This window comes from Alosa alosa, chromosome 13 (assembly GCF_017589495.1).
Source record: "Alosa alosa isolate M-15738 ecotype Scorff River chromosome 13, AALO_Geno_1.1, whole genome shotgun sequence".
NCBI lineage: Eukaryota > Metazoa > Chordata > Actinopteri > Clupeiformes > Clupeidae > Alosa > Alosa alosa.
The window spans coordinates 13,072,492-13,088,273 of record NC_063201.1 but is presented as its reverse complement, the minus strand read 5'-3'; the positions used below and the strand labels follow the sequence as shown (position 1 = coordinate 13,088,273).

General features: G+C 41.2%; 1 protein-coding gene and 1 long non-coding RNA gene across 5 annotated transcripts in view; both read left to right on the top strand.

Moving 5' to 3' along the window:
- Window positions 1–15,782, top strand: part of LOC125305771 (collagen alpha-6(VI) chain-like) — a 57,605-nt gene that overhangs the window by 5,906 nt on the left and 35,917 nt on the right. Inside the window, 1 exon segment of the mRNA XM_048260712.1 lies at window positions 661–1,239. Within this exon segment, the coding sequence (XP_048116669.1) occupies window positions 661–1,239 (579 nt within the window).
- On the top strand, window positions 11,794–14,936 carry LOC125306257. 4 transcript variants are annotated; one of them, XR_007195528.1, is made up of 5 exons: window positions 11,794–11,884; window positions 12,100–12,309; window positions 12,761–12,806; window positions 13,565–14,056; window positions 14,495–14,936. It is a non-coding gene; the product is annotated as an uncharacterized LOC125306257 (long non-coding RNA). The 4 variants fall into 4 exon arrangements; XR_007195527.1 differs by having other exon boundaries at window positions 12,753–12,806; XR_007195526.1 differs by lacking the exon at window positions 12,761–12,806 and having other exon boundaries at window positions 13,565–14,075; window positions 14,495–14,934.

Below are 15,782 nucleotides of genomic sequence, written 5' to 3'. Positions count from 1 at the left end.
ATTACCTAAACGCAATACAAATAGTCATGCACAGTTAATCTTGTCACATATGTATTACTTTTATATTCATGTCATCCACCTTGACTGTGCCACTTCTGGTTGGTGGGTGTGTATAGTGAAGGGTACAGAAATTCTGATTGGTGAGCTTTACAGTCGGTCAGGGGGTTCTGTGCTTCTTGTGCACTGGTCGTGGTCACGAATCAGGGGTGTCAAAAATTAGAGACATTTGGAATATTGAACTGAATCAGATCATTCACATTCAAAAATCATATCGCAAATCGTAATTGCAATATGTCAGAAAAATCGCAAGTAGAAATGTTCCCCAAATCGTGCTGCCCTAGTACATTACCATGCAATCGTATTCTCAAGCAATACTTTTTCACACACACAGACACAATATCTCACTATACACTTGCCATTACACCTAAGTCTAGCAGATGGTGGTGGTAATGCACTCCGTTTGAAAAACTCACTGAAGAAAAAGAACAGGCCAGTAAACCCTTCTTTTTCGGTAAACTTTTTTTTTTGGCAGTTTGCAAACAGAGTTGCAAAGTACCACCACCATCTGCTGGACTGAGGTGTAATGGCAAGTGTACCCTTTAGCCTTGTTCTGGCCGCCGGGTGAATAAGGGGAATTGTTTTGTTTCTACTCCCTTTTAGACTGCAGAAGGACAGAGGTGGCAGACATGATCTTCCTTGTTGATGGCTCCAGCAGTATTAGTGTGGATCAATACAAGAGCATGCAACGCTTAATGACCTCACTTGTGAGTAGCACAACTGTTGGAGAGAACCTGGTCCGGTTTGGTGCCATCATCTACTCGGACGACGCAGAGTCCAAGTTCACTCTAAATCAGTACACTACCGCAAAGGAGGTACGAACAGCCATAACAACCATTAGAATACCAGGTGGAAACAGTTACACAGGTGCTGCCCTTCGCTATGCACTGGACTTATTTGGAAAACAACATGGCGGCCGTCGCGAGCAGGACGTAACTCAGATCCTTTTCGTCATTACTGGAGCAGCCACAGATCCTGTTGTGCTGCCTGTGTGGTCTAAAGAGATCCTGAGTTATGGGATCATGATATATGCCATTGGTGTGGCAGGTGCCACAGAGAGTGAGCTGCAGATCATGACTGGAGGAGAGAGAAGAAGGGTGTTTTATGTGCCCAACTATAATGCTTTGGAGGTCCTGCACAAGGACATCTCCAGTGAGCTTTGTAAAGACATAAACCACGTAAGTCCTTTTTTAAATTAATGAACAGTCTCAGGTGCCCCTCATTTCAGCGGGGTTTCTTCTTGTTTAGTTTTATCTACACTACTGACACCTTTGTGTATGTTCTAGAGGCCTTGGTTTCTGAAAAGAGTATTCAGACCATGCTTATTGGGTCATTCCATGTGAAAACAGCCAATATCGGGGTATCATGTACATGGTACCTATCAGATTTTGCTGAAAAGCAGTGAAACTATGCCTTATGTTACCAAACAAAGGAATCTGAAGTTTCAGGTCAATATCTCAAACGGTTTGCATTGAAAATTGAAATTCGGGTGCCACGGCCCTAATTGACACATTGGAATTTCACATTTCATCCTTTGCCATTTTTGGAACGTCTGTTCTAATAAACGTTCTGGAAGCTGGTGTGGTAGTTCATTGTAGCCTGTACTACACAATTCTGGAGGCAGAATTAACATTCCTTACTGTTTGGGTGAGAGGTGGGTCACCAAAGTCCTAAAAATGTTGCATGTGTGAAAAAGTTTTTTTTTTCCGTCATCTACTTCCTGAATTTTTGGTCAACAATACCGAGACACAGAACCACCAAGGCACATGAAATTTGGTGGGTATGTAGCCCCACTAGACTTTTACGGGAAAAAATTGTTTCTGGCCCCCTCCATTTCACTTCAATGGCTGGGCCCCCAAATCGCAAAAAAAAGTTACAAGGATACAAGGAAGATTATTGTCACATACATATAGTTACTGGAAGTAAGAAATACAGTGAAATTATGTCTGGTGTCAGCCCATTTGTGCATTAATGGTGGGGGGTAAAAGTGCAGTAGAAGAGGGGTTTAGTAGATTAAGGGCAAGGGCTGCATAAAAAAAGGTGGGGAGGATTGGGATTGGGTGGGGGCACCAACAAGGAGCACCCAAGAGCAACAGGGGCACGGAAAAACTCCCCACCAAGGAAGAAACCTTGGGCAGATCCACAGCTCAAGGGGGGCTAACCCAACTGCCAGGGGTCTTGGTGTGTGTGTTGGGGGATGACAGGGAGATGGGATAGTGTGCTGTGTATGTGGGGAGAGGGCAGTGTGCAATATGTGTGTTGGAGAAGCTTCCTCATGAGACAATGTGCTGTGTATTTGGGGGGCAGTGTGCTGTAAGTATGTTGGGGATGTGTGTGTGGAGAAGCTTCCTGATGAAATAATGTGCTGTGTATGTGGGGGGGCAGGGACTTACTATTGCAAGCAGAGTACTGTATGTGATGTATGTGAGTGATGTCAGTGAAGATGTGTGTGTGGGCGGGAGGGGAGTGGAGCAGTGACTGTAGTGTGTGTGTGGGTAGGTGGGGGCAGTGTGCTGTAAGTATGTAGAGGATGTGTGTTGGAGATCCAGGTTTGCATATTATGACGTCATATGGTGGTGGCCATCTTGGATTATAGAATTTTCATGAAAAGTTGCATGTTTGAATGATAAAATGCACCACTTCTTTTTCCCCAAAATGTCCCTCACCTTCTGTATTGCTATATTGGACAATACTGAATGCTCAGGTAAATAGGTAAGTAGTAAACAAACTGTATAAATCATTACTAATAAATGGCAGAAACAAACCAAATGCATGTAGCGGTAGGCTGGCCTTTTTGCTGTAGAGATTTTCCATTTACTACATACAGTTGGCACTCTGATTCCATGTATGGGGCACATATATATTATTCAGATGACACACAAAACACAAGTAGACAAGACCTGTTTAGTTCAAAAGCTCACTTGCCACGGCAAGGCACAGATCAGGAGTGAGATGACGAGACAAGACAAGAGACAATGTTAGTATTTGTTTTCTTTTTGTTGTTTTGTTGATGTTTTTTTTTTTTTTTTTCTTAGCTGACAAAGACACACACACATCACAAGGACATGAACACACAAAAAAGAACACATGTCCTAAAATGGTCAGGGAAATAGATAATCAACAGTGTAAATCATTACTAATAAATGGCTGACAATTTTTTTTTTTGTAGCAGGCCTTTTGCTGTAGAGATAATGACTATCCATATCCATATCCTATCCATACAGTGCCGCATTCCCATCATCTTGTGATAGACTATGCATGGCCTAATGGCTCTCCCTGCCCTGTGTCACCACCTCTGCTCCTGTTCGCGAGCAGCATGGCCAGATCTGCCTCACGCCGCGCCGAAAGTGGAGAGAATTTGGCGAGCTCCGGACTAGGCCTACTGTCACCTCTCATTGCGACTCCCCACACTGCCTCTAATGCCCCCCTAACTGTCCTATGAGCACTTCGACCTCGCCTAACATACCCAGTGGCATTAGACAAAGGCTCCACCACGTTACTGTCGCCGCGATAGCGGAGAGGCACACATTCAGAAGACAGAAGCTAGCGCTTATGGATATTAGGCTACCTCCAGCCCTCGTTCGGCCACACCACTAACACCCTGCTAACTTCCCGATGAACACCAACCCGCGGAAACATTATTCCCACCAGTGATATTGGGCAAACGATTCAATGTTTGTGCTTGGTGTAAGCTAAACTATGGAGTAAACTTCACTTTGTCCAGCTGCATCATTGCAAGGCAGGGACGATCTGAAGCCTCACTAAACGAATCACCGCCATTTTCTGAAGGCAGATATTCCCTTCAGAATCAGGGTCCGCGAATAGAAGACCCAACACTTCATTTCAGGTAAACTTTTTGATGCCATTAGACGATAATCTAATGCAAATACCGCTGACGCTGACAATATCGCTCTGACAAAGTGGCTCACACGCACACTAGCTCCGGTATTTCACGCACTGATTCAATGCACCTGTAGCTAGAAAGTTTTTTTTAAAGCATGTCGTTTTTTCGACTCGGGGATGACGTATGACATGTCTGCCATCTAGTGGAGTGGAGGTCGAACGAAATATGACACCCTATTTGACTAAATCGGCCGCTTTATTCAGTAATCGCATTTTGTCGAAAGTAAACCTCGACCGCGGGCTTTAGAGGATTAACTTAAATAAATTGAAATTAGATAGGAAAATGCTTCTTTTAGGTCTTGTTTATAATATTTTTCAGGGGTGCCAATAATTGTGAGTGAAGTGTTTTTGTTAAAAATATTTATTAAGTGTGCTTGCAAAGCAGCACACTTATTGTTCTTCTTAAGTTTTATTAAGTGTGCTTGTCGTTCGTCCGCCATATTGGATTGAACAGAAAGCGAAACTAAATTTTCACAGGTCACAAATTTGGTCCGAACGCCACGAAACTTGACGTACATTATCCTTGGACCAAGCCTCACAAAAGTTACCAGAAGGATTTTTGATTTTCAAAAGCGTTTGCCCGTCACAGCCAAACGAAATCGGCGGCGACGCTCAGAAACAGAAAGTCGTCCATATCTCAGGAACACTGTCACATATCGATTGTATTGTATTTGAACTCGGGACTCCAATGTGAGGGTGCATAAGCTAAAAAAAAAGAGAAAACATTTCAAAAGTTTCCAGCATTTGGCAAACCACCCACCCGTATTTGGTAACTATCACCTTCCACATTTGCAGTTGTACATCTATCACAATGCCTTCCAAGTATGCACAATGTCTCTGGGCAGCCACAATTTCTCCAGGCAATCCTGCCCAATCATGAAATCCTTGTTCAGCCATGGGATAGTATGGACTTACGAACCAAAACAGTAAGGAGAACATTAGTTATTTATTGCTGACGTAGTACAGTTATTTTCACATTGACGGTATTCAAATGAAATTTTTCATTATTGTTAAATATCATAATGGGAGAGTATTATTAAAAATGTTACAAGTATGCAAATTCATATGTTTACGGGCATTTAGGTTTTACTGTGTTGTTTTGTCATGCAAGGCATTCTGGGCCATGTAATGAACAGTGGTCGGCAGCACTCCATACGTATTAATATGAATAGGTGTTTCTGTAAAGCTAGGGACAATAAACAGCTATCTCTGTTACAAAAACGAGCTGGTAATCGCTCATTGAAGAGGGAACTATGATAAAAAGATTGTTTTCCTAAAAGCATGGAGTTGACGAAAGAATAAGCCGGAAATGTCACGTTAATGTTAAATAGCCTACATCTGAACGCTAGGTGGCAACATTGTATTACATTTCACTAAATATGTGTGAGCCTCACAAGTAAGAAAGGTGCAAATATTATGTAATTTATCATGGGAAATTATTGGAAATGTTATTTCTTGTTTATTCTAATTGCAAACCACACACATCCATTCTTAATCACACGTACACTTTTAATACCTTGAAAAGACTCTCATTTCGTTTATTTGATGTTGCCTAGCAACGCAGCATTCAGAGCAAAGATTCTAAAACAGAGCTTCAGAGAGACACCTTTTGAGTTTGTGGCCAAGTACCTAAAATATCGGTTTCCATGTGTATGTGCTGGATGGTTTGCATCCTTTATGAAAGTAAGTGTTTTATAGAGTTACAGACATAATGAGTCATGTTGTAGTGGTCAACATAAATGTGCTCCTTCTGTTATTAGAATGCTAAGCGGAGAAGCATGCTAAGCAGAGATTTAGTAGGCTATCATTCATTTTTTGTGTGGCTAGCTATAGGGTATGGCGTTCCATTAGTGCCATAAATAATGCCTATGTCGACTAAATATTGCTTTTGTCAACTACTTATGTCCACTGAAGATGTCTATGCAACATTCACTTTACGACAGACGTGACAAAACGGCCTTGTTCATGTCATTGCTCTCCTTACAAAACGACACCCCCTAGTGTTGACTGTGATATTGTGCCATGACTCTGTTGTTGCACATGTCGCCAAGTATGTCGACAGGCCTGTTGTTTGATTCTGCTGTTGTGCATGTCGCCTTCTGTCGTTTGGATCAGCTGTTGTGCATGTCGCCTTCTGTGTCGCTTTGATCAGCAGTGTGCATGTCGCCTTCTATGTTGTTTGGTTTTAATGTTGTGCATGTTGTCTTCTGTGTTGTTTGAATCAGCTGTTGTGCGGTCGCCTTCTGTGTCGTTTGATTCAGCTGTTGTGCCTGTCGTCTGCTGTGTCGTTTGATTCAGCTGTTGTGCATGTTGTCTTCTGTGTCGTTTGGATCAGCTGTTGTGCATGTAGTCTTCTATGTCGTTTGGTTTTAATGTTGTGCATGTCGTCTTCTGTGTCGTTTAATTCAGCTGTTGTGCCTGTCGTCTGCTGTGTCGTTTGATTCAGCTGTTGTGCATGTCGTCTTCTATGTCGTTTGGTTTTAATGTTGTGCATGTTGTCTGCTCTGTCGTTTGGTTTTAATTTGGGTTTAATGTTTTAATTTGGGTTTAATGTTGTGTCGTCTGCTGTCATTTCATTCTGCTGTTCATCTCGTTTTCTCTGCTATAGTGCAGGGCGACTCCCCTGTCGTTTGACTGTGCAGACTTTTAGAATAGGCTATTCTTTGTCTGTTGATTGTATGCTACAAGTTCGATGTCAGATGTGTCGCCTCTCCCTGTCAATTGATTGACTGGTGTTGTATTGCTACCTGTGGCCATCAGATGTGCCATCTTTCAAGTCGACCCTCCCTTTCGTTGTATCCACAGACCCCCCCCAATCATCAAACGTGGATAAACCAATCGCGGCTCAGCACCAGGCACTCTCGGCCAACTTCAGCCCAGAAGAGAAACACCTGTAGACATTCCCTGACCCTGTAGAGCCATGGACTGAGTTGCGAGACTCTTTGATGTTTGTCATGGTTCATGTGCACCTCAACAGTCCCTATATTTCAGTGTTTCTCAAACGTTCAGACCCAGGACCACTTTACCAAAAAACCACGGACCACCTAGCTAAAAAAAGAAAGAGTAGACCTACTTCAACAGTATATTATACAATAACTTACTCACTGAACCACCTTGCTTATCGTCTTTGCACCTTGCTTATTGTGTCAGAGGATTCATATGATTTAAACTGGCATAGCTTACATAGGCAGTGTTGCAGAACTGTTTGGAATTACATACAAGTTGGTTCAATATTGCAAACAACTCATCTATATTATATTTTACCAGGTCTGCTCACGTACCACCTGTGGTTCCTGGACCACACTTTGAGAAACACTGCTGTATTTTGTGGTTGTCAAAAGAGTGTTAGCCTTACCGGACAACAGCTTTATTACTTGCAAATTTAGATACCCAATATTTACAACATCGTCTCAGATATGTCAGCATGCTGTGGCCTACAGATCTAGTGTTTAGGCATTTCTGTTAGTGTCCTATTCAGTTATTTTGATCAAATAAAAGTTGCCACCACAGCATTGATAAAATTGTAAGACTCAGCCATAATCATGTGTCAAATAAATATACAAATGATCAATTACAGCTTAAATGTTAAAAATAAGTTCTATCAATACACAGCCACTGTTTCCATAACACACTTGCAACTCAATAGGCAATCAACCGTTTCAATAAAACAGTTGCAACTCATATTTCAAATAGCTGGTGAGACTGCAGCATAAAAAGGTGACTGATACATTTTAGATATTTTATTCATTTTTCAATGTGTGAAACAAGTGTGTGTTAACAAAAAAACTAAACTAAAAAACTAGGGGGAAAAACAACAAAAATACCAGAAGGGAGGTGTGGTGGGACTGCAACATAGAAAGGAGGTTTGACACTCATTTATATTTTCAAAAAATATTTCAGTTCCTAATGTCTGAAGTGTGTGTGTGAACAACAGAAAATACACAATGTGCAAAGGATGGGTAGCTGTCTATAAACTCTGCACACCTATAACAAGCTAAGGAGGATGCAGCACGTTTGATGGAGCCAGTTCCATCATGGTTCCTTGAGGAAGTAGACCACCGGTTCGACCTTGTCGTAATTGCCCTAAGCAGATTGAAAGAGAATGAGTTAGAGAAAGCCATAAACTTGCATTGGGACACCTTCCATCTTTTTCGTGGCCTGAAGATTGGTCAAAAGGGCAGCTGGATACCAGTTCAAAACGTAGTGGTGACTGCTGCAACATTAATCCTGGAAGTAAGCCAGGTACAGAAGTGCATTCTCAACAGTAGCTTGTCCGAGGATTGCCTGGAGAAGACTTTCAGCTGCATCAGACAGAGGAATCCTGTCCCAACGCCAGTGGAGTTTCAACACAGTTGTCCAGTTCCTCTCGATGGTCAAAACCGGAAGCTACTTCCTGGATATCAAGGAGACCATCTGCAATCTTGGTCTGAGGGAGGAGGAGAGGAGCTGATAAACGCTACAGCAACACCGACTTAACAAAAACAGATACTACTGTATTATATCATATTGCAGGATACATTGTTAAGAGGGTCAACAGCAATTGACTTAGAGTAATGCCAGCATGCTGTAACAGGAAATGGCAATGACAACACACTTCTTTCATGCTATGACCTAAAAAGAAATTTTCAGCACATACATTAGAAGCAAAATCAAATAAGGCACCAAGGAAGGAAAAGAGAACGGACGATTGGCAACTTGGGGAGCAAGGTTTAAAAGCAGAGAGGCAAGGAAGATGTACTTGGCCTGTCCGCTCCAGCTTCAGGAGCCCCCAGCAGCCTAATCTTCATGCCAACCACCACTACATCACTCCAATAACCATCCATCAACCCGGTGAGGTATCTGCTGTACATGTGGTGTTTACTCAATGTCTTGATGAAATCATCACCCAATTAAGTCTGATGTGAGCTCTGAATATCATAACCATGGGTGTTAGCTACACATGGTGATGGAAATATTGAAAAATGTTAGGTGGTTTCACTACTAACAATTAGAACTTCAGCGTAACGCTTATAATATTAATGAGGTAGGTGTTAGCAAACCTGTGAGTTCCCCTCCCACTGTGACTGTCAATGGCACATCCTGTTAAGGGACAAAGTCCCTGGAATATCACTGTAGCTCCCTGCCTGAAATGGGGCTTTGCTTGCTACGTAATGATTCAATAACAGCCGCAGATTTACCATGCCATTATCAGATGAATTATACCTCATTTTTTAATGGGTGGCAGGGCTGTATGTTAACGCTTTCGTTGTTAGCACTGGTGCTACAGAACCATACAAGGTAAAAAAGGACATATATCCACAAAAGGTAAAAAATAGACATTTTATCCTTCTTATAAAGATTACTGACCTAATGATAGGCAATGTCCTCTTGTCACTTCAGCCTCTCTCGGCATCTGCAAAGCTCATATGCATTTAAGAAATTATTTGACAGATACAGCAATACAAATTATTCCATCAACATTACATCAAGAACACAAACCTGCACTGGTGAGACTTTTTAAAAGTGCAAATTTACAGGGAAAATAAATTATCTGAAAGCAGTTGGAGCAAAACTCCTATCTAGCTATATCAGGTTCAAAGCAAACTCGTTGATAAACTGTAGCACATCTGAATATAGTTACCATGCTGAATGAAACGTATTTGATCAAAATCACGTTGGTGTCCTAGCTCATAGCATGTTTAACGTTAACACTAATGTCGGTGAGCTGTCTCGCTAACGTTAGGTAACGCTTTGGCAAATATCATTATAAACTTAAAACCCCATTGATAACCAATCTACTAAAACAACGTCAGACTTTACTCACTAACATTATTAGGCAGATAGCAATGGAATTGAATGAGGCCAACTGGTTTTAATGTCAATTTGTCAAAGTTTGGCACTGTTGAGCTCTCAGCATAATCAGAAGTGACTTTGGGAATATCTCCGCCCATTTTTCCATGGTCTTCTAGTTCTGCCCTCTAGCACCTTCCCAGGGTCGATAGATACACTCCTCTCCAACAACAAATCACGCAGACCACAAGTTCCAGTTCACTTTTCATGGTGTTGATGAAGTAGGGTAAAAACTGAGAAATGAAAAACACAACATTTATCCTAGTTATCCAATTAAATAAGCTGGCTACAGAAAATTACCTTAGCTGCTAAGTTAGGTTCGCCAGAAGGCTAACGTTAATGACTAAATACCCTTCAGAGGTAAGCTAATTCGCTTACAAGTTACCATTAAATAAGTGACATTAATGTCATTATATTTCTAATAATCTCGTACATAGCATTTCATTCACAATGCATTAACGATGCTTTCAAAAGCCAACTTGAAGCTTAAAGAGGTTTAAAACCAGTGCAGATCACCATAACTTTCCTCGATCCAGTGTGTAACGAGTCCAAAGGCATATGACATCATCAGACAAAGACGTAAGTATCCTAAGCGCTACCCACTTTCACCATTAGATGGCATCAGTGCTCCATTACTCTCATCTCTGATTACTAAACCTGTAAAAAACATGGAATTAAATTCGTTGAACACAGGACAAAATGCATGCAACAGAATATGGCACAGCCTAGTTTGTATGCCCTTTGGTATGCCATTTGTGTGCACCTATTGTTTTGTTAAATTAAAGACTTTTCCTTAACTCTATTTATTGAGAAGAATAGGATATATAGCCTAGTGCATCAACTGATCAACTAAGGATGATCCAAGCTGTCAGTGGAGGCCTGGAATGCATTACCTGTTGAACAACACAAATGAATAAATTACAAAAACAGCAAATAGCAAGAGAGAAACTGACATGCCTTTCATATTACAATTTCAATTTCCCTTTCTCTGCAGCCTTGCCATTTTTTGCTGAAAAAAATCACATTAGCATCACATTGTCCTGTCGGCAGTAACCTGACCAGCTTCTAGCTCAGTAGACATGGCATTTACTGTATATACAGGGCATAGGAAACGTGTGGATGGGAGCAGAACATTTATCATGGATCAGCAAGTAAATACCGTCATTAACTCCTTTGATGGAATGAAATAAATTACCACCTCCTTGCCTGATGAGCTGAACCACTTCTATGGCTGCTTTGACAGGGACAAGGAGGTGGCCATAAACGCTGGTCTCTGTAGAGCATCAGCCCTTTAGGCCTACACTCTCCTCATTGTGGTCATTTAATCACTTCCATAATTATCAAAGGAGTTAATGACGAAATGTACTTGCAGAGCATTATACATTTTCTGCTCCCATCCAAAGGTTTCCTGTACCCTATATAGGCCTATGCAGTAAATGCTACATCCACTAAGCTGGTCAGGCTACTGTCGGTAAAGGTGAGAATGTACTTTAGGCAATGTGATTCAAATGTAATGTTTTCAGCCAAAATGGCAGGCTGCAGACAAAGGGAAATTGAAAATGTTTATGTAAGACATGTTAGTTTCGCTCTTTTTTTGCTGTTTCTGTAATTTATGTATTTCTGTTGTTCAACAGGCCATCCATTCGAGATAGAGTCATCTGACAGCTTGGGTTATCCTGACCAGTTGATCAGTTGATGCACTGGACTGGACTGAATAAACAGAGTTAAGGAAAAGTCTTTAATTTAGCAAAACATGAGGTGCACACAAATGGCACACAAAAGGGCACACAAACTAGGCCGTGTCATGTTCAGTTAAATGCATTTTTGTCCTGTGTTCAACGAATGTAATTCCATGTTTTTAAGGTTTAGTCAGAGAATGTCTAGCTCTGGTTTAGTTATCAGAGACGAGAGTAATGGTCCACTAATGCCATCTAATGGTGAAAGTGGGTAGCGCTTCGGATACTTACGTCTTTGTCTGATGATGTCATATGCCTTGGACTCAACTTATCGTTACACACTGGATCGGAAAGTTATGGTGATCTGCACTGGTTTCAAACCTCTTTAAGCTTCAAGTTGGCTTTTGAAAGCATCGTTGGTACGTGTGAATGAAATGCTATGTTTACGAGATTATTAGAAATATAATGTAATTCATGTCACTTATTTAATGTTAACTTGTAAACGAATTAGTACACCGCGAAGGGTATTTAGTCACGTTAGTGCTAGCCTTCTGGCGAACCTAACTTAGCAGCTAGGGTAATTTTCTGTAGCCAGCTTATTTAATAGGATAAATGTTGTGTTTTTATTTCTCAGTTTTACCCTACTTCATCAACACCATGAAAAGTGAACTGGAACTTGTGGTCTGCGTGATTTGTTGAACTAGAAGACCATGGAAAAATGGCGGAGATATTCCCAAGTCACTTCTGATTGTGCTGAGAGCTCAACAGTGCCAAACTTTGACAAATTGACATTCGCCAGTTGGTCTCATTCAATTCCATTGCTGTCTGCCTAATAATGTCAGTGGTAAGTACGACGTTGTTTAATTAGATTGGTTATCAATGGGATTTTAAGTTTATAACGATATTTGCCGAAGCGTTACCTAACGTTAGTGAGACAGCTCACTGACATTAGTGTTAGCATGTTTAACGTTATGAGCTAGGACACCAACGTGATTTTGATCAAATACGTTTCATTCAGCATGGTAACTATATTCAGATGTGCTGGTTATCAACGAGTTTGCGATTACTGTTATGCAGATGAACAGTGGAGTAAATTTATGTGCTACATTTGCTTTGAACCTGATATAGCTAGATAGAGTTTTTGCTCCAACTGCTTTCAGATAATTTATTTCCCTGTAAATTTGCACTTTTAAAGTCTCACCAGTGCAGGTTTGTGTTCTTGATGTAATGTTGATGGAATAATTTGTATTGCTGTATCTGTCAAATAATTTCTTAAATGCATATGAGCTTTGCAGATGCCGAGAGAGGCTGAAGTGACAAGAGGACATTGCCTATCATTAGGTCAGTAATCTTTATAAGAAGGATAAAATGTCCTTTTTACCTTTTGTGGATATATGTCCTTTTTACCTTGTATGGTTCTGTAGCACCAGTGCTAACAACGAAAGCGTTAACATACAGCCCTGCCACCCATTAAAAAAAAATGAGGTATAATTCATCTGATAATGGCATGGTAAAGTGATATTCCAGGCTGTTATTGAATCATTGACAGTCACAGTGGGAGCAAGGTTTGCAAAGCCCCATTTCAGGCAGGGAGCTCACATTCAGAGCTCACATCAGACTTAATTGGGTGATGATTTCATCAAGACATTGAGTAAACACCACATGTACAGCAGATACCTCACCGGGTTGATGGATGGTTATTGGAGTGATGTAGTGGTGGTTGGCATGAAGATTAGGCTGCTGGGGGCTCCCTGAAGCTGGAACGGACAGGCCAAGTACATCTTCCTTTGCCTCTCTGCTTTTAAACCTTGCTCCCAAGTTGCCAATCGTCCGTTCTCTTTTCCTTCCTTGGTGCCTTATTTGATTTTGCTTCTAATGTATGTGCTGAAAATTTCTTTTTTAGGTCATAGCATGAAAGAAGTGTGTTGTCATTGCCATTTCCTGTTACAGCATGCTGGCATTACTCTAAGTCAATTGCTGTTGACCCTCTTAACAATGTATCCTGCTATATGATATAATACAGTAGTATCTGTTTTGTTAAGTCAGGTGTTGCTGTAGCACAAGGGCAGCTGGATCAGCTCCTCCTCCTCCTCCCTCAGACCAAGATTGCAGATGGTCTTCTCGATATCCAGGAAGTCCAGGAGGTAGCTTCCGGTTTTGACCATCGAGAGGAACTGGACAACTGTGTTGAAACTCTACTGGCGTTAGGACAGGATTCCTCTGTCTGATGCAGCTGAAAGTGTTCTCCAGGCAATCCTCGGACAAGCTATTGTTGAGAATGCACTTCTGTACCTGGCTTACTTCCAGGATTAATGTTGCAGCAGTCACCACTACGTTTTGAACCGGTGTCCAGCTGCCCTTTTGACCAATCTTCAGGCCACGAAAAAGATGGAAGGTGTCCCAATGCAAGTTTATGGCTTTCTCTAACTCATTCTCTTTCAATCTGCTTAGGGCAATTACGACAAGGTCGAACCGGTGGTCTACTTCCTCAAGGAACCATGATGTTTTCAGGGAGGACTGTGACCGTTTCTCCTCCTCAACCAGGTTTTTCAGGACAGCACTGGTCACTCTACTAAAGACGTGCATGGCAGGTTGGACACTGAAATGGGAGTGGGTTGGCAGTCATGAAGGATAAATGAGTATGGTTGTCTCTGTGTTAATGGCCGTTCACATCAGGAACGATTACTATAATAAGTATCCTCACTGACCAATTAAGAAAAGTCTGTCCTTGAATATGATAGCTAAAATTTTATGGATTTTGGTTGGCTGTCAGCTTTGTACTGTTCTCAACATCGCTCAGAAAGTCATCCCCAACAACATCTGTCTTCATGTTATCATTACAGTTTATGTGTAGATGTAAGGTGGTTGGCTGTGTGTGGTGGGTCTTGCTGGAGATGGCCTCTTGCTTTGGTCTATGGTTATGACTTAATGTGGCAGCTGTGAATGTGAAGTTGTTCCAAGTATAAACTGAATGTTACCTGCTCTGTTCTCTCCCTCCATTCTCCACTGTGCCTGTTCTGCTTACCTAGGACCAAGGATGCTGAGGACGAGAAAGGTGTACAGTAAGATGAACAGCCTTCAGCTTCAACATCTTCAACACCTCCCCTAACATTCCTGGCTCCATCAAACGTGCTGCATCCTCCTTAGCTTGTCCCTGTTATAGGTGTGCAGAGTTTATAGACAGCTACCCATCCTTTGCACATTGTGTATTTTCTGTTGTTCACACACACACACTTCAGACATTAGGAACTGAAATATTTTTTGAAAATATAAATGAGTGTCAAACCTCCTTTCTATGTTGCAGTCCCACCACACCTCCCTTCTGGTATTTTTGTTGTTTTTCCCCCTAGTTTTTTAGTTTAGTTTTTAGTTAACACACACTTGTTTCACACATTGAAAAATGAATAAAATATCTAAAATGTATCAGTCACCTTTTTATGCTGCAGTCTCACCAGCTATTTGAAATATGAGTTGCAACTGTTATATTGAAACGGTTGATTGCCTATTGAGTTGCAAGTGTGTTATGGAAACAGTGGCTGTGTATTGATATAATCTTATTTTTAACATTTAAGCTGTAATTGATCATTTCTATATTTATTTGACACATGATTATGGCTGAGTCTTACAATTTTATTAATGCTGTGGTGGCAACTTTTATTTTATCAAAATAACTGAATAGGTCACCAACAGAAATGCCTAAACACTAGATCTGTAGGCCACAGCATGCTGACATATCTGAGATGATGTTGTAAATATTGGGTATCTAAATTTGCAAGTAATAAAGCTGTTGTCCGGTAAGGCTAACACTCTTTTGACAACCACAAAATACAGCAGTGTTTCTCAAAGTGTGGTCCAGGAACCACAGGTGGTACGTGAGCAGACCTGGTAAAATATAATATAGATGAGTTGTTTGCAATATTGAACCAACTTGTATGTAATTCCAAACAGTTCTGCAACACTGCCTATGTAAGCTATGCCAGTTGAAATTATGAATTCTCTGACACAATAAGCAAGGTGGTTCAGTGAGTAAGCTATTGTATAATATACTGTTGAAGTAGGTCTACTCTTTCTTTTTTTAGCTTGGTGGTCCTTGGTTTTTTTTTTTTTTTTGTAAAGTGGTCCTGGGTCTGAAAGTTTGAGAAACACTGAAATATAGGGACTGTTGAGGTGCACATGAACCATGACGAACATCAAAAAGTCTCGCAACTCAGTCCATGGCTCTACAGGGTCAGGGAATGTCTACAGGTGTTTCTCTCTCTGGGCTGAAGTTGGCCGAGAGTGCCTCGTGCTGAGCCGCGATTGGTTTATCCACGTTTG